Genomic DNA, 22,932 nt, shown 5'->3' on the forward strand with positions numbered 1-22,932 from the left:
GGGTCTTAGACGTTGGAAAAGCACACTGGCAGTACCATGGGAATGTTTGCAAACAGGAAAAGGAATCGTGGCAATACAACCATTTTCATAAGGACTACCCTCCCCATCAATGACAGTGGGAGGTTAATCCAGCGCGCGACCTCCTCTTCCAATTTAGAGACTGAAAGCCGGTAATTTTCCCTTAGAACCACCTCAGAGCCAGAATGGAGTTTGATCCCCAAATATCGCACCGCCTCTGCAGTCCCCTGTAGTGGATATTCAGGCTCAGTGGGCTTCGTGGCGGGAGTTAGGGGGAACATGACTGATTTGTGCCAGTTGACCCGAAGACCAGATAAGGAACCATAGAGAACTATCTCCCGCAAGACTGGTGAGAGATTGTTGTCCGGATCATGGACGTAAAGCAGTGTGTCGTCCGCATAGGTGGAGACTATCAGTCGGTAATACGGGAAGCGAGTACCTCTGTGGCTGTGGTATTCCTGGAGTGCACACGCCAGGGGCTCAGCCACCAATGCGTAAAGGATGGGGGATAAGGGACAACCCTGCCTCGTGCCTCGGAATATCTGTATAGGAGCTGTAACTAGCGATCCTATTTTAATGCGCGCTGTGGGAAAGTGATAGAGTACAGCGATAAGTTGTAAGAATACCTCACCCACCCCCATACGAGCAAGTACGTGCCGTAAGGGCCATTCGACAGAGTCGAACGCCTTCTCCATGTCTAAAAATACTGCTATCGCCGGCACCGCCTGTCTAGTGTGTTGGAAGGCCGCAAATACTGTGCGCAGGTTATATGTCAAGCTTCGACTAGGCACAAAGCCAGCCTGTTCTGGAGCTACCAGGGTTGGACCAGGGGCAGCAGTCGATTGGCAAGCAGTTTCGCAACAATTTTAGTATCTACATTAATCAGAGACAGAGGCCTATAGGAGGCGCAGTCATCTGGTGGCTTGCCCAGCTTAAGGATAGAAACTATGACTGCCTCCCTCATCATAGGGGGCATCTCCCCAGAAGTGCACATATCCTCAAACAATGTGAGATGGTGCGGTAACAACAGGTCAATGAACGCCTTATAAAAGGCAGCAGTGAAACCATCCCCTCCCGGTGCACCACCCGCCCTCATACCAGAGAGCACCAGCGTTATGTCGTGGCGCTCTATCAGACGCATCAGAAACTCCCGGTGCCAATTAGACAGCCACGGCAGCTTGATATGCTCTAAATAGGCAAGATTTGTTCGTCTGGGCAGCAACCTCTTGAGGAATACAATTCTGAGTAATAACACCTGAATTTCTCCGCCACCTGGGCGTCGGTCAGGAAAGTGTCCCCGTCCGGCGTTTTGATTTCCGGAATCGCAGAGGCATTTCGGTTCTGTCTTTGAAGCCTCGCTAGTATCGCTCACGGCCGCTCCCCCTCACCATAAGTGCGGGCAGTGGCATACTTTCCGAGATGTTTATCTTCTGCATCGGTCTCCTCATTATATTCTAGTAAAGCTTGTGCCAGCGCAGCCTGACATACATCATCCGGACCGTCCAACAAAGAGGTCTCCAGCTTCTTGATCTTACGTTCCAACTCAGTCTAGAACGTATCAATTTAAGGACCCCCGCATGTTTAGAAATGGCAACTTCCCGGATATACACTTTAAAAGATTCCCAAACTGTTCGGAATGAGTCTACAGATCCAATGTTTATTTCAAAAAACGTCTTTATTGCTATGGCCATTTCTTCTTTGAAGACTGTGTCTAGAAGGAAGTAGGGTGGGAAGCGCCACATAAAAGGGGGTACACGCGGTGTAGGCGCAGTAAGGACCATCAGGAGGGAAGAATGGTCAGAATATGTGCGTGGCAAGATCGTGCATGTCTGTATACGCGGTAATAGCTGCCGGGATGCAAACCAATAGTCAATTCTGGTAGGCACATTGTGATGCGCAGAATAATGCGTGAAGCCCCCTTGTTCCACATGTCTAGCGCGCCATACATTGCACATGTCCAATCGTATCAGTGCTGAGTCTACTACCCCAGCTGAAGCCGACACACGCCTGTCCGGGCCATCTGACCTATCGACTGTTGGATTGCTAACAAAATTAACGTCACCACCCCACAGTAACTGCGTCGCCGGGTTCGAGTTGGCAAGTTCGGCCAGTTTGCGATAGAAATCTGGATCATTATAATTAGGACCATAAACATTTAGGATGAACATGTCAAATCCTTTACCGCTACATTTGGTGAGCACATACCGCCCCTCACGGTCTCCAAAGGCGTCAGTTGAATGGCCCTCTTGGGGTTAACCCACGTCAAGACCCCTCTAGCATGCGTGGTGAAACCGGATGTGTGCATTTGTTCTAGCAGCCCCTTTGTACGCAATACAGGGCTGTCAACCAGGAGATGCGTCTCCTGTAGGAGAGCTATGTCAACATTATGTCTATGCAGGTAACTTAGCACCTTCCGAGTTTTCCGAAAATCGTTCAGTCCACGCACATTCCACGTGAGCACTGCTAGCGTATCCGGGCCATTATCTTTGCTGTGTACGGTACTATCCGTCATGAGGGGGCTAATTGTACTGTCAAGTGGGCACGTGTCATGTCAAAAATCCACCTCTGCATATCTGCACACCAATAATAATCATCACAGAAAGCATTGCATATGTCAGTCTCAATACTGTCCCCCCCCCCCCCCTACCCCAGTCATACCAGACCACACATGGCCCAAAAACCACAACAGCGCATATCTAGCCAGTGGAAACAAACCTACGAACACATAAAACATTAATACATTGTACAAACCCCCCACACCCCCCTCCCACGTCAGACCAACCCCAACTTGGCCACGGTACAACCTCACACACCAACAAAACCTACTCTCCCCCACCCGCCAACCAGATGTAACATTCCCCAGTGTGATACACGCGTGGGTGGATGTTGCTCAGACGACAAACAGTAGCGTTCAGCAAAAATGCAGTCCCACTCCGTGCATGGTCACATGTATGGTATACAACTGCATCACAACACCCCCATCGGGGTACCAAATAAGAAAGAGGTGGAGAAGGATAATTGTTCCCCCAGGGAGAAGTTCTGCGCATTGTGTGTCGATTCAAGATATATCGAGGACACAGAGGCCTCTCCTCATCGCTTCACATCCTCCCGCCAAACATCTGCAGGACTAACACGTAGTACTGGGGTGCTTACCGTACCACTCAACCATAGTATTGTTACCCACACAGAACATTGTTAAGTTATTCGCGTCACAGCACAAGCCAGAGCCCAGGAACTTCCACAGCGGACCTCTATGTGCCAGCCCGGAAACGTCTCATGCACCGTACAGCAGACCCCAACATCCCCCCTACCACCCTCCCACCCGCCCATCAAATGGTATTTAGCACACCAGGGGAACTTCAAGGCATCAGTCTTGTTCATCCAGCAAGCCACTCGTCGCGCCTTCCGCCTGATGCTTCTCCGGGCTGCATCGCTGCTCTTTTTCCCACCCCTTCATAGCAGACTGTAGGCTTTGGGATCAGTAAAGAAGTGGGATCGTCCCTGCCTGTTAACCCGAAGTCTTGCCAGGTAGAGCATGGCGTAGTCCATCCCCTGGTCTCGGAGCTGTCTCTTAAGTGGAGCAAACAGCAAACAATCGGCGGGCCTCCTGAACCCTCGCCGTAAATTCCGGAAACAGTGATATCGTGGACCCCTCATGTCACAACGGCTGTTTCTCACGAGCCAATCTCAACGCAACGTCTCTGTTACGGTAGTTGAGTAAATGAGCAATTATCGGCCTAGGTTCCACACCAGGGGAGGGCCTCGGCCCCAGTGACCGGTGCGCCCTCTCTACCACAAACATATCCGAAAAAGAAGCCTCCCCCAGCAGGGTTTTGAGCAACCGCTCGATGTAGAGTTCCATGTTGCCTGTGTGTGTGTTTTCCAGAAGGCCTGTGATGCGCAAGTTACAGCGCCGAGAGCGCGCCTCCAAATCTTCTGCTTTGTCTTGCAAGAGTTTCAGAACCCTACCCAGTTGTTTATGTTCAGTGTCCAAGGCAGACTGCGCCTCCTCCGTCTCTGTCAGCCTGCCCTTCGACATATCCAGTCGTTCCGCATGTTTGTCCACCCGTTCCGCCATGCGGTCCATCCTGTAGGACAGTGCGTCGATCTTGGCACAGAGGGACGTGATACTCCCCTGCAGATTCTTTTCCATATTGATCAGCAGACCGTGTAGATCTTGTCCTGCGTCTGCATCTGGCTGCTCTCGGTCTCCTGCGCAATCTTCAGAGGCTGCGTCACTGGATTTAGACCTCGTTTGATTAAACCAGAGTTTAGGCTGTGCCTTATCCACTCTTCTCATCTTGTCGGTACTGGAGCACCGTCGTACTCTCAAGTGGTATCTCCACACGGGGTGGCCTCAGCGCAAGAAGGAAGAAACCCGGTCTCGTAACAGCCAAGGGCTCGCTCCCCAGGAACTAACGCACAACCACACCAAATCAATAGGTATCGCTCCTCCACACCACAGGGTACACACCACCTCCGCTGCGGTCGCTCGTGTACAGTCTGCCACCAAAGTCAGCAAGCTGTCCGCCGCGACAACAGCAGATCCCAGCGAAGCACAGGTCTCAGCAAATGATCCACGTCACAGCTCAATCCACCATGGCACCCGCCCCCCCCAAGACAGCTTCCAGGGCTCTGCCACTGCAATCTCTGACGCTACAGACTCCTTCAGGCTTCCGCCAAAGGCCCCACCTCAGCGTCCAGCAATTCGGAGGAGCCCCGCAGCTTCTCTCACCAGGGTCTCAGGAGGTTACCACCGCTCTCGTGGCAAAGCAAAGTGGGAGGCTCACTCTTCAATGTCTCTATCACCTCTCTGCACCTTCTCGCCAATCTCTTCTGTCTTTTCCCCACGTGCTCAGATGCGGAGGAAGGCACGTGAACTCCACCACCGCAGCCATAGGGGGGACCCCGAGAAAGAGCGCGCCCCAAGCAGCAACTGGTGTCCCGAGGCTCCCCACCGGTCTCCAGGGGGTATCTGCGGGGGCACCCCGACCAAGTTCCCAGCAGAGCTCTAGAAGAGTAGCGGCACCTCCCGAGACCAGATCAGTCGCCCTTCAATATGTTTGGTGCTGCAGAAGTGCCCCCCAAGGAATAGTGCTGCCTCCCTGCAGTTCTCCACAATGCCCGGCCGACCAGGGGGTCCCAGGCCGCTCCACCAGCGTCTCAGTGGCCACCCCGTAGTCAGTGGTGTACACCGCCAGCCCCTACAGTGCCCCCAGTACCTCCACTAACACAAGGATCTGCCGCAGGCTCTTCAGGTTCTTGTAGAGGTGAGGCCAAAAATAATGGCAGCTGCGTGGCAGCTGCTGTCTATCCAGACACAGGCTCGCTAGATATAGCTCCAGAGCAGGGGGACTCACCGCATACCAGCACCGCCGAGGGACCACCGGATCAATTACATGCAGTTTGCAGCGTCCGCCGATCACCACAGGACCCGCTGCACCGGATCTCTCACTCCTCGTGCTCCGCTCCCGCTTCGATGCTCCGCGCACCTCCCAGAGCTTCACAACAGTCCCCGATAGTGCAGTCGGAGGAAGGGCGCCCACAGTAGAGGTCTCTCGTCCAGTCGCAGGTCAAGGGGGACACAACGGCAGCGCCTGGCAGCTCCAAGCGCGCACCCCTCCATCTCCAGCCGCAACTGTACCGCGCTGTCTCCGCCTCCAGGTCTCACGCGAGCCCAGCGTCGCAGGCTAGGACAGGTCGCATCACCACGGATGCCAGATCTTCACCCCAAGTGTCCCGGGCCGGCTGGAATCGCTACAGGATGTCGCCGCCGGGTTCGTGATCTCAGAATTCGCAGCAGGTAAGCGCAGGCTCCACACAGTTGCAGGATAATTTCAGGATTGTGTGACGATTGCACGGAGCTCTCGGCTCAAGCGGCCATCTTGGTCGCGAGCAAGCTCTGCGCCCCCACTCCAGGCATATTTAATTAGGTTTCTGAACATTCCTTTAGATGATTCTATTGTGTGTTCGGACCAGTCCTTCAGTAACTGCGGGTCCAGGTTTTTATATGACCGAATTGTGAATACACAAAGACCTCTCGGTATGCGTCCAATATCCAGATATTTTTCTAATGATGTAGCCTCCCACCACTTTTGAATTTCTTTCTCATAGGTCTTCTCTAGTGTCTGGTGTAAGATCTTTAAGTTACTAAGAGGAATAGCTGGTGTGTTATTTTCTTTCGAGCCACTCTTTCCTCGTCCAGCTCCCTGCTTAAAAATGTCAGCGGGAGCTTCCTCCCGCTCTGTGACCGTAGACATGTTGAGTTCAAAGCAAAAGCAAGAGAGGCTTGCACATGTGGTTTAATTAATAAATCCCTCGGGTCTGAAGCTGTTGCAGGTAAAATAGGGAGGACAACAGGAAGAGAAAGACACTCACCGGCAGTCTGATACGGGAATCACGGGTCCTCCTATCCGAGACATCCCTGAGCGCCCCAACCAGTGGTGAAAACCTCTCTGTGTCACTCGTTTCCTTTAATGATCATCCGTCTGAGTTCTTCGATGGATGCAATTTGTACAGCAACGGGGCAGGCGGCCAAAATATAATCCAAAGACAGAGAATCACCCTCACCGCACCACGCGTTTCGGATGCAAATGTCCAACGGTGGTGAGCCGCTTAAACATAAGTCTACTATAGCAACCAATACGAAGTCGGCCAAGAAAGGAGAGCACTCACTGGAATTTATAACAAAAAAGTTTTTTAATGTGCAGAACTTTCCAGCACTGACAGACGCGTTTCGGCACTACACCTTTATCGATGTCAGTTTGTATACATGAAAGAAACCATTTAAAAGTCTAAAGTGCATGACGTGGCAAATTTCATCAACAGTGAAGATGGCCTCAAATCACCTTTCACATTTGTACAATAATGGTGGCTATCTTCTAGCATGTATTGAAACACAACGAATAAATAAATCAATTACATTCTGGGCATTTTTTAACAGCATATGGGAGTAAAGTTTAATTACTTACAAAGGCGAAAATACAATAGTAAGAGAATTCATAATTCCTTGCAGAACTAATAAGTCATTCTGTTGTAAGTAAATTCAATCTTACCGTTTCTCACATGAATTTTGTTCACTCTCCCAATTTTACTCAGAATTGCGCCCTGAATGGGCAACGCAAAAAGCATATGGTCACAGAAAGAAAGGAAGGAAGGGGTGGGCGATGGGAGGAAGGTGCTGAAATATATCTTTACAGGGTTATCCATCTCTATTTACTATTCCCGGTGAATACCTGGGTTTTCTGTATATTTGATAGTTATGTGTTGTATAGACAATCCAGACAGGAAAAGAAAAGAAACAGATACATATATACACATTGGTATCAGTTCTGTACTGCCTTTCATATGATAAATTCTAAATTATTATTCAAGAAAGTTTGGTTACAACATCCCACATATTTCACAGTTTACCTTCATTCAAAATGTACCCACAGTTCAACATTATTCAAGCCTAGCAGAGCCTTAGTTTGCAGCTCAATGATATACCTAGACTCTGTCTGTAGACTTTTTACCCTGTCCCCCCTCTTTCATTTTTGGGGACCTGGTCAATACAGAAGAATCTTAAGAGGTGTTGATTACTCTGATGGGTAGTTTGGAAGTGACGGGCCACTGGATAGCTTGCATCATTCTTTGTGATTGCCCACATATGTTCTAAGATGCACCTCTTTGCAGGGTGAATAGAGCTCCCTAAATAATTTTGTTCACTTTCGAAATTGTACTCAGAATTGCGCCCTGAATGGGTAACGCAATAAGAGTATATACCTAAACATAGATATATATATATATATATTCACACACACATTTTAAACTCCTATTTACATACATATATATACATATATTCACACACACACACACACACACACACATATATTCCCTGAAAAAAACAGGTTACAGGGAAGTTTATAGTTAGGTTGACGTTTTACCCACAAAAAAACATAGAAATTCAGCAGTTATAGTTCTACTTGCGTTAAGAAACAATAACTCGTGGCCTAAAGTTAATTAACGGCACAAGTTAATGTTTTTTCAGATAAGTGTAACTATACCTGCTGAATTTCTATGGTTTTGTTTGGGTAAAACGTCAAACTAACTAGAACGTCCCTGTAACCTTTGTTTTTTCCAGTGAACTTCTATTTTATTTTTTAAATGTAAAGTAATATATAATTACCTAATGTTAATACAACCACCGCAGCACACGGCTGAAACCACCCCCCACCCCAACCAGCGTGCACCAAAACCCACACTGCGCACAGATTTCGACAGTGTGGGTATAATGTGTGAGTGGGTTGAGGGTTTTTTTCCGCCATTAGGCTTCAGATCTGCAGGTAACCACGGATCCTCCACTCTGTCTCCCAAAAACATTTTGGGCAATATCTTGCTCCCAAGTGTCCTATGGATTCAGGATACCTGTATCCTTACCCCTTATATGTTTTAAGACTTTATTTTTTCCTCCCCAAGCAACAGAAAATGGTGGCCACAAGGTTCCTTTCAGGTTGCGACCAGCCAATCAGGCCTTTGCTTTACCCCCCTCCCAACCCCAGATCTGAGGGTACCCGCCATGGGTAGATCAGAGTACGTTGACATCTATACATTTCTTTCTTTAATAACTATCAAACTACTGAAAAGATTTTCGCCAAATCACAAAAAGCACAATCTGAGGACCAAGATCTCTCTTTCTGTCAAATTTGGTGTAATTCCTTTCAGTGTTTCAGGCTATAGCTGTGTCTAAAATTTGGTAAATCCCCATAGACATTGCATGGGGGAAAACTGTTTTAGGACCCCCCTTTTTCTCAGCCCCCACTTGACGAATCACCGCAAAACTTTCCAGACAGCAGCTAAAGTGACCAGTACACTACTTTTGAACATTTCGTGAAGTTTCTTCAAAATGTGCCAAAATTATTGGCATAACAAAAACGCTTTGTTTATGAGAAAAGTTGGTCCTAACTATAACTACCTACTGGTTATCACCAGTATATAATATATAAAAAGCATTTAAAGGTGGCTCAAGCACTTTCCTCTGTCGCCGTGTGTGCCACCCTCTTAAAATTCACTTCTAGAAACATCAATGGCATCTCTCCACGCTTCAGCTGATTTTACCACATGATAGAACATAATAGAAACAAAAAAATAAGTTGGTGTGCACTTACGAAAGAGGAACAATTATGAGGTAGGGGCCATTGAGTCTTTTGTGTTCCATCAAATAGGTAATAAGTGCAATAGTCTGGATTGTCTTTCCAAGCCCCATTTCATCAGCTAAGATCCCATTTAAATTGTTATTATAGAGCGACACCATCCATTCCAAGCCTTGAATCTGAAATCGAGATAGATTGGTGTAATTATATGCGACCAACACAGAAAAATATAGTTCCTCTAAAATGTACTGTATACCATATGTGTGAGAATATTTTGTTAAATGTGATAATCCAAAGATTATATGACGTAGACCCAATTATCAGGTACTTTACAAAAAGACAGTACTTCCTGATGAACAAGTTACTTACGTTCAGTAATGCTCTTTCTGGTAGAAACTAATTGCAGATTCCTCAACTCTTTAATAAATATCCTGCAGGCGTCAAACTGGATACAGAAACATTTGAGCAGTACCTTTGCGCGCAGGTAGGTGATGCCATGGGGCTCTGCAATGGTGCTGTTCCGCTCTGGAAAAGATGTTCAGGGCCAATATATCACCACACCCACCCACCGACGTCACTTGCTATCGAGGCTGTGTGCACCCTCAGGCTCGGAGTCCCAACAGCAACCTAGCTTTGAACAGTGTGCAGATTCCTAGACTTAGGTTATTTATCGATAGAGTTAAGCTCACAAATGGGGAGGATGGGAAGGTCAGTGAGGAATATGTGGTTAAGTAAGGTCTCTACCAGAAAGAGCATTAGCAAGGGTAAGTAACTTGTTCTTCTGATAAAGACTTCCAACCATAGATTCCTTGCTTTTTGAACGGATACCAAAGCAGTACCTATTTGGAGGTGGGTATGTGAATGGAATCAAACCAAAAATCCCTGTACGACCAACTGTTTTGTGGACATATGGAGAGGAACCCACATACTTGCCTGGCAGCTGTCCAGTACAGGAACTCATCTTGCCAAAGCGGTGGTAGCTGTGGCTCTGGTGGAATTACGCAGAGCCTTTCCAGACGCTGCTTTTGGCCAGTGCGTAGCAGATCTTAATGTAGAACACGATCCAGCAGAACTGTCCTTTTCTGCACTGTCTTGCCTTTTTTCGCACTGGTGAACCTCTACCTCATGTTCTCTGGTACAATCAATGAAAAAGGTCAGTGCTCTTTTTGGTTCCAAGAAATGGAGTCTCTCTTCCTTAGAGGGGTGAGGTGGAGCAAAGAAAGCAAGTAAGGTGATATTTTGACATATAATGGTGCCACGACTCACTTTCCACAAGAAGGATGCTCGCGTTCGCTGAATTTGTTTGTGTGGGAATAAGGTTGTATATGGCGAGTTGTCAGAGAGCTTGAAGCTCATTCACCCGTCACACCACTGTAATGGCGATGACGAACACAGCCTTTAGAGTAGAATGCTCAAAGGACAGCTGTGAAACAGTTGAAAGGGAGCACACATGAAATATGTGAGGTCCAAGTTAAGGTCCCACTGTGGCATGGTGACGAGCAACTGGGGAAACAGATATTTTAGGCCTTTTAAAAATGCATTAAAACAGAAGACTTAAACAATGAGGGCTGATCCCTCGACCTTATCAAGGTGGAAGGAGCCCTGTGGTACCCTGTAATTGTGCCCAGAGCAAAGTGTTGCTGACTGACATTGCGGTGCCAAAGAGATCGAGCCAAGGTTATTTCAGTTCATGGAAGAGACCACGTGTCACCTCAAGGAGCAATTGCCATTCATGGTCCACTAAGCATTGGTGGCTGAGCTCGTCCACCCTGGCATTCACAGATCCTGAACCTGAAAAATGCCCCAGAGGTCCAGCCTTTTCCAGAAGAGCAAGACCATCAGGCACAAGGTCTGTGACCCCACCCAAACTGTTTGTTGCAGTATCGCCTGGCAGTGCAACAGGAGGGCCAGAGAGCTGTGCAGCAAGATAGCTGCTGCCTAACGTGGCTCTGCGGGCCATGAGCCATAATTCATCAAAATCCTCTTGCCGGAGCATCTGAGATGCTGCACCTACTGGGGATTCACTATGGGAGGGTGCTCCAGACCTATGGGGCCTGCAGTGATCCGTCCCGTGGCCCCGCCCATGAGGATAGGCAGACGATTCAGCTGCAGCCTACCGGGACAGTCTGGAGATTGTAGCCTGTGAAAACACCCCTTCTGCGGACCCTTCTGTCGTCCTGCACCCCCACCCTGGCGGCGGCCGACCCGCTGCGCTCCCAGTAAGTCGAGCTGCACCTGCTGAGATGGGGTGGTGAGGGCCTGAAAAGCTGCTGTTGGGGGCTGGGGCTGCATCTGAGGGCCCAGTCTGGATACCGCACTCCTCCAAGACTGAAGCTGCTAAGTTGAATCCTCTGGCCCGACCCAACTTGGTGACCAGGTGGGGGCTGCTCCCTCCACCACGCCACTCAGCCTGGAGGGCGGTGGCCCGCAATGGGTGGATAGCGCACTGCACCGGAGTAGGGTTGTTGACTCATGGTTGTTTCTGCACGCCTGGTGCTGGCCTGTGAGGGGCCTAGGCCTTGGAACTGGATCTGGCTGCAGCGGGAGGGAAGACATCCACCTAGGATATTTGCGCCTGTTGGGCCCCAAACCCAGGGTTTGTGATGAGCAAGGACGACCCTTAGCAACCTAAGCTGTCCTTCCAGGCCTAGAAGAGTGGGGGAATGGAAGAGCAGCCCTCTGACGCACCGCAGCAAGTGACTCCGCAGGGGCCTCCCTCCCTGCTCGATCAGGATACCAAGAAAATGTTTGCGGACCTACAGCACAGCCTTCCCACCACAGACTCCAAACAAGACAGCCTCATCATTAGACTGGATTATATGATGGAGAGATTTGTCAAGCAGGGTGGGCACGTTGACCAACTTAAGACGCGAGTATCAGAAGTGGAAGTCACCCACACAGCCACCAACAAACATCATCTGAGAATGGAAAAAGTCCTAAGTCCTGGAGGTATAAAAAAGCAGGAATGATGATTTGGAGGCGAGGTCCCGGCAGAACAATTTGCGCATCCTTGGAATACCGGAATCAACAGTTGTGGAAAGAATGGACACTTAAATAGAAGTCATGCTCCACGTTTGGCGATGCTCTGGCTCCAATTTTTTCATCTGAACGCACCCACCGCTCACTGGGCCCACATCCTCCGCCAGGGGTCTCCAGCGTGCCCGACTGTGGCATGCCTTTTGAACTACAAAGACAGAGACCACCCTGAAGCTAGCCAGGAAGCTCCGGGAATTCCAATACATGGGGAAGTAATCTCACTTTACCCTGACTTCACAGTTGCAGTGCAGGTCGCCCTTCACATGTTCCTTCCTGACAAACAGTTAATCCAGAAAGCTGATGTGCATACTCATTGATTTACCCTGTCAAACTCCGTATTTCCCACCAAGGTAAAACTCACCTTTCCACAGACTCCAAGGCAGCCCTGTGATTTTACGTAAACTCCTGCCTCGCTCATCGGAGGCTGCAGGTGGTGATAGCCTCAGTGACACAATGATCGGAACACCGCCTGGCCCCTGCCAGATCCCGTCACGTTAAATTGCACTGCAGTCAAGACTGTTTACCGTGGCCCACATGGCCCTGATGTAACCACGCACACTCTGCTTATCCACTAATCACAATGCCCCCACATCCACTGCTAACACCTCTCAGCCACCCAGCTCTTCTCTGTTGGGGCAATCGCAAGGCCTCCTGGTGCCCTGTGGAATGTATTCCTTGCTTCAGTTGCCGAGAGTATGTGTTGGGGAGGGGGGGGGGGGGGGGGGGAGAGGGTGTGGACGGTTCAACATGTTGTGGGGGTTGAAGTGGGTTCGGGTGGGTGGTTTTAGATGTTGCATTTCTTCTTATATGTTTTTTGCGAAGCACACACAGCCAAACATTCCACCACTTGTTAGTGGCTTCCACTATGCCCAAGACACCCGGTATATCTTATGAGAGCAGACCTTGTAATTTCTCATGTAGCTATAACGCTCTTAGATGTCTCACTTGGATAATTTGTTGGTTAAATGACAAGCATAAGACCCATTTAGTATTTACTTACTTCCGCCAGCACTGCACTGGCATCATCTATCTACAGTAACTCCACCTGTCTGCCTCACATCCTTGCCTGCATGGCGGTTGGACTGCAAAATCACACACGGCAGTCTATTATAACAATGCATGAGGGCGTGTCCATTCTGATCTGAAAAGGCCTTCAGTGGCACACAGATGCATCCATATGTGATAACGAAGGGATGTATGTTGTCCTTCATGGCACACTTGTGGGCCACTCGCTTCCCTGGCCTCAGTATATGAACGCAACTCTGAATGTCCCGACCTCTTCATAGAAGTTTGGCAAAAGATGGGAAATGTCAGACCGACGACTGTCTTGGTGGGGGTGGGGTGGGGGGGCGGGGGGGGGGGGGGAAGAGTTCAATGTAGTACTTGACCACAACCTTGATAGGTCCAGTGATACCAGAGAGCCACACCCACATGCAGAGGCCTAATTGCACCTCATAATGAATGAGCACGGGGGCACTGATTTGTGGAAACTGGCACCCCCAAGAAAGAAAGGGTACCTGCGTAGATGCAACACACAATACCTGGCCCAGAACTGATTAATGGCTGGGAACAAAAGAAGCACCTCCCCAGGACACTCTCAGTCCACGCGTTGATCCTTCTTGGGCTCGCCATTACTGGCACACGAGCAAAAACCTGGTGCCTCCCAGCTAATGCTCTCTGTGTTCTGAGATGAGGTCCGCTTACAGAATACTTCTCTCATAGCTCTCAATTGGTGACCTCTGCCTGCACATTATGGGAGGATTTCTTCAAGAAAAGGGGAGAAAGGTCCCGATCTCTTACTCGCCGGATATTAAGCGTATGTCATAATGGTGCTGGTTCTTGCCCGATGACAGGGGGAGACCCCTATCCTCCTAATTTAAGCAAAGTTCTGTAGGTTTGTCAGGGCAAGATTAGATGTCTTGTTTTTTGAGGAAAAATTCCAATTCAATGCAGATTGATCCAAAGGTGAGTAATCATATATTTGCACTCTCTACATAGGAGTGGGTATGAAGGATAGAGAAAGAGGTGGCACAGCCAACACGTGTTTCGCCCCCTACATGGCCTGGGGCTTCTTCAGGGCTTGTGCTTCCGTAATGTGGAATTTCAACGAAGTAAGTGGTAAGAATACCGGGGGATTCTCAGGTCGTGGCTAATGCCTGATGCGAGTGTTCGGTTTGGCTTGGTGTTCAGTCAATCTGCATTGAATTGGAATCTTTCCTCAAAAAACAAGACATATATTCTTGCCCAGACAAACCTACAGAACATTATGGGAGGAGTATAAGGCCGTTGTTCGGGGTGCGTGCACTGCCAAACAGGCTGGGGTTTGCCAGCGATATGAGCGCAACTGGCTAAACTAGAGTTGGAAATGAGTGCACTTGAGCTTGCCTTCTTTACTTCTGGGACTATGACACCCTTGCCTACATTAGTCAACAGCTCAGTAAATACAATGAGGAAGAAGCCTGGAAAACCTACTATCTGAGCAAGGAGGCAGTGGCAAGACGTTACAGAGAGGGGGACAGGTGCTGGCTAAAACGTTCCACTGGCCCTGGGCTAGAGACTATATCACAGAACTACTTGATGATTGTCACACCCCACAATCAGACCAAGAGGATCTTGAGCGTGCAATGACCAACTTCTACACCAATCTCTACAGCTCTACTACGACTAACAGCCCAGCATAACTAGGTGAATATTTGGATTCGGTCGAGCTTTGGCTCAAGAATGCCCACCGTCAACACCTTGATGTCCCCTTTACCGTAGAGGACACAGTTCAGGCGATCCAAAGGTTGCCTGGTGATAGAGCCCTGGGACTGGACAGCCTGACAGTCACCTTCTACAAAGAGTACACCCAGATCCTTGCCCCTTACCTCTTGGCTCTTTATCATGAGACTTTCAGGCTGGGACGCCTCCCTCCTATCTTGCGGTAGGCGCTGATCGGCCCCTTTCTGAAACCAGAAGAGCCTCTCAATCTATGCGATTATTACCGTCCCTTGTCTATGATTTACATCGGCAACAAAATCCTTTGAGAAATTACTTGCAGCTCAATTAACGCCAATAATGACTGACGTAGAACGTCGCAACCAATCAGGACTTGTGCCAGGCTGTAACACTTTGCATAACTTATGCACAATGTTTGCATTCCATCAATCCCCAGGTCAAGGTTGCAGCAGCGTTGTTGGACGCCACCAAGGCGTTTGACTCTTTGGAATGGTCTATCTTACTTCACCTGCAGGGAAGACTGGGACTTAGCTTCCACTTTATTATTTGGATTCAATTTCTCTGAGTCACCATGCACTATGCTGCAAATTAATGGCATGGCCACTGTCTCCTTCCCAATTTCTAGGGGAGCAAGGCAGAGGTGCCCCCTCTCACCCCTTCTTTTTGCCGTTGCTATGGAGGCCTTAGCGGCTCGCCTATGCCAAGACCACTTAGGTAGGGCACTAGCCTTCCACAATAGAGGTATTCTAGTCTCCATGTACGCAGACGATATAACCTTATATCTGTGGGAGCCTCATGTCAATATCTACCCCGTGGCATGCAAGATTATTCACTTTGAAGGCCTCTCTGGCATTCATACAAACCGGTCCACACCGGTTCTCTTCCCCGTCACTTCTGTTACGGACAGTTTCACTCCCAAATAGCCACTATAATGGGTGGACGGACTGAAAATATGGCTCAGTAGAGACATTGTTGAGTTATGGTGGGCTAATTACAACACTGCTTATTTGGCTGGAGGAACGAGTACCAGTCTGGATTAAACTGACACTTTCCATGGCAGGGAGAATTGCCATTGCCAACATGCTCATCTTCCCAAAGTGTCTATAATTATTTATCAACACTTCTATACCCCTCTCAACCCATTTCTATGGGAAGCTTCATGCACATTTCGTCACATTGGCCAAGGCTTTTGAGCAACCAAGGGTTTCGTGGGAAACTCTTATCCATCCCTTTGAGCAAGGCGGCCTCTGCGCCCGAGACGAACAAGTTACTTGCCTTTGGTAAGGCCTTATCTGGTAGAGACTATCTAGCCGCATAGTCCCCTTACCTTAGAATTATCCCCAGGTGTCAAACTAGATCTGGAAGTTTTTTTTTTGAGCAGTACCCAATCAGCTCCACATGGCCTTGTCCAAGTTGGAAGTGACATGCACGGTGCCTATATAGGCCCCACCTCAGTGTGTTGACGCCAGAAGCACCAAGCCACAAAGTACAAGGACCACTGGTATGGAATATTAGGACAGTAAAAGGGGAAAACCCTGTCCCTAGAAAACCGTTCGTAGAGCGGGAAGGATGGGCTGACTGGTAAGGAATCTGCGGCTAGAGTCTCTACCTGATAAGGCGTTACCGAAGGTAAATAACTTGTTCATCCGATACAGACTTCTAGCCGCAGATTCCTTACCTTAGAATAGTTAACCAAGGAATACCTCCTGGGAGATGGGTCTGCGGACCAATTTCACACGAGGAAGTCCTGCAGGACAGAACGGGCATATTGCCCATCCCTATGTACCAGACTGTCCAGGCAGTAGTGCTTGGTAAATGTGAACAGGGAAGCCCATGTTGCCACCTTGCTCATGTCTAGGACTGTAACTCTTCTTACTAATGCAGTGGTTGCAGCTTTAGCTCTGGTGGAATAAGCTTGCAAACCCTCCGGGGTTATACAGAGCATGATCCATCGCGAGACGGTCCTCTTCTGTACAGCATGTTGTTTCCTCGCTCGGACATACCCCACTAGGAGTTGGTTGTCCACCCGGAACTCTTGTGGGCTATTAAGGTAGAACGACAAAGCTCTTTTTGGGTCCACACAGTGAAGTCGCTCCTTTTCCTTGGAGGGATGAGGCAGGGCATAAAAAGTAGGGAGAGTGATGGATTGGACCATGTGAAATGGAATGACCCCTTTTGGGATAAAAAAAAGCTCTTGTACAAAGCACCCATTTGTCTGGGTAGATGTTCGGATAAGGGGGCTTTGATGACCAGGCCTGAAGCTCAATGACCCTCCGGGCAGATGTTATTGCCACCAGGAAGGCAGCTAGGTGATGAACCAACTGGGAAATGCCCTGTTCCAGCCATGTCCAGAGGTACAGGGGCTCTTGACAAAGGGCCCACCCCAACCTGTTTGTTGCAGTACCCCATGGCGGTGTTGTTGTCTGTGAACACCTGCACTAGCCTTCCCTTGATGGAGAGCAGAAAGGCTTTCAATGCCAGCCAGATTACCTGGAGCTCCAACAGGCTGACGTGGAGTCCGAAGTCCGCCGGAGAACAGATGCCTCTGATCTCCAACTCTCCCAGATGGCCGCTCCATTCCAGGAGTGACGCATCTGTCACCATTGTCAGATCGGGTTGGGGAAAGAAGAGGGGTTTGCCGTTGGCCCAATCGTAGTCCATTAACCGCAACTGCAGATCTTCAGCAGTTCCCTCCGAAATACAGACCATGTCGGAGAGATTCCCCCGATGCTGTGCAAACTGGAACTTCAGGTCCCACTGCAGAGGTTGCATATGCCAATGGGCATGTGTCACCAGCAGGATGCAGGAGGCCCAGCTGCCTTAGAGTCAGTCTCACCTAAATCAAGGATAGAGGCTGAAACATCCGTATCATAACCTGAATATCCTGGACTCGCTATTCAAAAGGATAGACCCGAAACTGCACTGTGTCCAGAACAGCTCCGATGAAAGGGAGCATCTGGGAGGGAGTCAGGTGCAACTCTGTACACTGAGGTTCAACAGTCTGGAGGTGGGAGACGACTGAATGGGGCAAGCCCGCCATCATCAGTCGTCAGGATAGGGGAAGACTGACACTCCTGATCTCAGCAGAGGAGCTGCATCCACCCCCATCACCTTGGTGAACACCCAAGGGGCGCTGGTGAGACCAAAAGGTTTAACAGCAAACTGAAAGTGCTCGTGGCCCACTGCGAACAAGGGTAAAGCCTGTGGCCAGGCAGGACGTTAATGTGCAATATGCATCTGCAAGTCCAACATTACCATCCAGTATCTTGGGTCCAGGGCAGACAGGACCTGAGCAAGAGTGAGCAGTTTGAACTTCCTCTTGAGGAAGAAATTAAGAGAGCCCAGGAAGAGGATGGGAAAAAAGCCACCATCCTTTTTGGGCACCAGAAAGTAGCCAGAATAGCAATCACAATTCACTTCTGGCATCGGCACTCTCTCTATGGCTCCCTTGGCCACAAGAGCGGTCACTTCCTGGTGGAGAAGGAATAGGTAGTCCTCAGTCAGCCTGTCTTAAATAGGTGGCATGGAGGGAGGGGCAGTCACGAAGGCGAAGGAGTAGCTTCTTCAGACAATCTGTAAAACCCATCTGTCCAATGGGTTTTACAGATTGTCAGTGGCGCAGGTGATTCCGACTCCTGCCACCACCCAGGTGCCCATGAAGGAAAACAGGCAGACTAGGAGGGTTTGGAGGCTGCCAGGGAGGGTCGTGGACTGACTTGACCGCTGGCTACCTGACCCACGGGGCCGGTGGGTACCACTTCCATGGCCATGCAGAGGCTGGGAAGCTTGTGCACCATGGTGGTTCGTAGGGTAAGGACATGGCTGGAAGCCCCTTCCAAGGCTACAAACGGAGCGAAAGGCTGATTGAGGGTGACAAGGGGCTGTGGAAAGGCCCAAGGACTTGGCCGTAGCTCTGCTGTCCTTAAAGCGATCCAGCACCAAATCTGCCTCATCTCTGAACACACGGGAACCATCAAAGGGCATGGCCATAAGTGATGTTTGGACATCCCCACAAAGCCAGTAGTCCACAACCAGGCGTGACGCCGCAGGTCCACTGTCGACGAAACTGGTATGCCTAGTGAGTCGGTTGTGTTCAGTCCACATCTAATGGTGTTAGCTGCATCCCTCCCGTCTGCAACAGCCAGGCCTCCTCCGGAATTGTTGGCAGCACAAGCGCAAACGTATCCTACAGAGCGTGGGAATAGCGGCCCAAAAGGCATGAGGGCTCACAGACTGCAATGCCAAGCTAGTGGAAGAAAACATTTTCTTGTCTAAGTTGTTCAGCCTCTTGGATTCCCAATCTGGCTGTGGAGTTGGGAATGCGCCAAGATTTACGTGGGAAGTGGAGGCTTGGACCACCAACCTCTCCGGGGTAGGGTGTTCTCGGAGGAATTTAGAGTCCTCTGGAGGGGGCAGTGTGAGGGCAATTATCCTGTTGACCGGAGCCCTTGTGCTGGGCTTGGACCAAGTCTCAAGCAGGACATCAGTAAGTGCTTTGTTAAATGGGAGAAGCGGTTCTGAAGGTGACACTCCCAGCTGAAGCACTTCCATCAAGACATTAGCCTTGACTGCAACCGGAGCAAGCTAAGGATCAGGACCTCAGCCACCCTCCACACCACCATTGCGAATAAAGAGCCCTCCTCTTCCATAACCACTTTTTGGGGGGGTGGGGGGTACAGTGCATGCCAGTATCTGGAGAGGTATCCAGTCCGTTGGCGTCCGCCAAATCCTCACACCAGTCCACGTTGGTATCAAAGGGCTGATATTCTTCAGGGTCCAGCGCCCCTCCCATTCTTCCCCGAGTCCTAGCACATAAGAATAGGGCTCACGCTCCGACCTAGAAAGCATGACTCCAGTCGGCTGACACCATTTTGGCTCAATGTTGGAGTCGGGAATGTAAATTGGGAAGTCGCCGGTGGCTCCGTAAGTGTCAGCCACAGGACCGACCCTAGGGAAGGTCGACATGGCACGACCGGAGCCAATCCGGATTGGTCTGTGGATCCCCAGGGCCTGACTGGCAACTGAGCCACCAGCATGGATCTAGGAGGGACCCTTTCCAATTCCGCGGGGGCCCGAAGGTGCTCCGGAGGAACGGGCCACCCAAATATCAGATGCATAGCCTCATACAATTCTCTTAATTGGACGGGGTGGCTCCGGCTCACAGAAACTCAGAGAGGCACGGAGTTGGCCAAGACACTGGCTCAACTGTGGAGTCAGGCCTTGAGTGATGCTCCCTCGTCTCTTCGGCCGACAGATGATGTGAAGTCGAAGCACACTTCAACTACCTATTCTTCTTGTGGAGGGACCTACCCGAATGACCCACACACTTCGAGTGCGATTAGCTTCTCAAACTCTGCGACTGCTCCCGGGACATTCCCATCGACAGGGATCTGGATTGTCGCAGCGTCGCACGTCGAGACGCCAGAAGCTAGAGGGGTGGCTCCCTCAAAGCCTTCGGATTCATGGCCCGGCAATCAGAACAGGCCTTCGGGTCACGCTTGAGGCACCAGAGGCATACAAGGTGTGGGCCCATCAACGACATCGTGTGGTGACAGGCGCCACAGGACTTGAAGCCAGCCTTTTTAGATGACATACCTGCTCCACCAGGAGGAGAAAACTTCAAAAGATGTTGAAAAAAGTTTGTCAAAAATTGGCTAAGTATAGCTCTTCCCCGATCTGCGATGACTGTCGCGGAAGGGAAAGAACTGACATCAGAGCACTGGGGTGGTGCCTGTATAGGCACTGCGCACGTCACTTCTGGCGTGGATTACTCCAGGTGGAGACAAACTACGCCACCTAAAGGAGCGTAGGGGTACTGCGCAAGAAACATTTCTGGATCCAGTCTGACACCTGGGGATAGTTCTAAGGTAAGGAATCTGCGACTAAAAGTCTCTATCATGTATGGAACTATAATACTGCACAAGAGCACTTTACACACTGCTGGATCCACCCACCACTCTTTCAGCCACATTTAGCCGTTGAGGCAGATGGAGCGGCTCACTTCCTTCTGACAGCAGCGATTTATATGCTGGCTCGCTGCCTACGAGCCAAAATTGATACCGTTACCTGCATGATTTGGGCGTGGGGCAGACTATGCCTTTGTGCTTGCTTAATTAACTTATACTTGCCTCACATTCCCCTGAGTGGTCACCCTCTACTCCCAGCGGCCACTGACGAGGTCTTTCAGAGCAATGTATATGTGGCCTTACACGGCACATTCCACTTGATGTCTTCACATACTTCAGGTTCAGCATGGAGTGTAAGCCCTGTTCAGACTCATTGCATGGACCTCTCTCAGCTGCCGCAGTCTGCGGCAAGTGTGACGTGACAATGCTTTATTTCTTTATCTGGCAAGGAAGTGTCCTGCGGTGGCCCACTTTTGGACCTCTGTTATGAGGTCATCACTACGATCCCTGGTCAGTGTCACCAGAGGTCTCCTTTGATAGCCATCCTGAGATAAGTTAAAGATGTTCCTAGGGGTGTGCATTAGTGAGGAAGGTGTCGGGCAACCATTCAAGTTACTTCATTTTAATTTTCTACATCGTACTTAAAAGACTCCTAGGCACTTGAACAGGATCGAGCCCTCGATTGAGGCGCGATGTGCATGATGTGGGGAGCTGGGAGCCACTTTTCTGACTTGGCATGGACGTGTGTTGTGGTTCAGGGTTTCTGGAGTGATGTGCTGCCTAAAATAGCAGAGGCTACAAACATTGTGATTCCTCGGACTCCGCTGGCCTGCCTCTTGGGAGAGGAGGTGACGGTGAAGTCCAGGGGGCGGAAGATCCACTATAGGATGGCCTAGATTGCACCGTTATTGGCCAAAAGAAAAAAATGACCATTGGTTGGATGGGCAACGAGCACCGTTAGCGTCTTCATGGCTGCGAGATCTCCTCGAAAGGGGGGGGGAGCGAGGACCGAAGATATGCATATGCGCATTGCCCGTACGGACGGTGGCGCCTCGGATGCGATCATGTTGTGGGGTCCCTTCTTCATAAATGTGCTGATGAGGATAAGACTAGCTTGATGGAGGTCTCTGAGGAAGAGGGATGATGTTCGATACCTTTGTACCATGGCGATGTGACTATGGCAGCCAAGCATGTAAAACCTGTAATGTTCATTGTATATTTATTTTGATGACTTAGCCCCAATGTGCTCTTGTCCCCTAGTCATTGTGTGTCTGGTTTCAGTTCAGCCATGTATATTGCTATCTCTAATGTATTATCATGATATACAACTGGAGTCTCGCCCCCTCTCAGAATGAAGCCATGCACTTTTTATTGTTTACTGTTCTTAAAGTATAAAATCAATAAAAAGAGTTAAACAAAATAAAAAAAGATGTTTCTAGGGAAGTCCAGCCGCTAACATCAATGCTGCTACTTTTAGCAAAATGCAGAGTTGCTATTCAATGGGTGTGCCGCTATGCACACCAAATAGGTGACTGAATGCGTGATGTGATGTACAGTCAAGAACAAATCACTTCATACTGGGACTTGGTGCCCCAGAGGTCCAGCCAGCGGATATCTGTGCTCCCCCCCATTTCTCTTATCTGGCATCGTACACAGCCCCTACTGACACTTGTGACACCTCTGGTCCCCGAACACGAGTGGGACCACATCCTCCGACAGCCTATGACTTCAAGCCTCAGCTATCACACGCCCGATGGTCATAGAGACGCATGCTACCATGGCCACTTTGCCCCCTTGCACATATGATTTGATGAACCATATGCCTGCTGTAGTATGCCCCATGATAACTGGTAAGCTTGTACTATACCACACCAACTTTCTGCATGACTGGCTTTGCTTATGTAGTGCTCCGCTTGTTTTTCCCTTCTTTGTATTGTTCTTCTGTTGTACTCTACACGCATTGAATAAAATAGTTTCAATATTTTAATTTTTTTTAAATCACCTGTATCAGCCTCCCTTTGATGGAGGGCAGGAAGGCTTTTAACGCAAAGGTGCTGGCCCTCAGCTCTAACAGGTAGATATGGGTCTGGGAATCCACTGGAGAACAGAGGACTGTGATCTCT

At 49.6% G+C, this 22,932-nt stretch overlaps 1 protein-coding gene across 3 annotated transcripts in view; it reads right to left on the reverse strand.

The window, feature by feature from the left end:
* The window catches only part of SMARCA2 (SWI/SNF related BAF chromatin remodeling complex subunit ATPase 2), a 1,761,756-nt gene that overhangs the window by 1,257,559 nt on the left and 481,265 nt on the right, over positions 1-22,932 (reverse strand). For all 3 annotated transcript variants that reach the window (XM_085632958.1, XM_085632957.1, XM_085632956.1), the window contains exon 16: positions 9,165-9,328. In XM_085632958.1, coding sequence (XP_085489084.1) covers positions 9,165-9,328 — 164 coding nt within the window. The remainder of the gene's footprint in view (positions 1-9,164; positions 9,329-22,932) is intronic.

The sequence above is a fragment of the Triturus cristatus genome, chromosome 2_1 (genome assembly GCF_964204655.1).
Source record: "Triturus cristatus chromosome 2_1, aTriCri1.1, whole genome shotgun sequence".
NCBI lineage: Eukaryota > Metazoa > Chordata > Amphibia > Caudata > Salamandridae > Triturus > Triturus cristatus.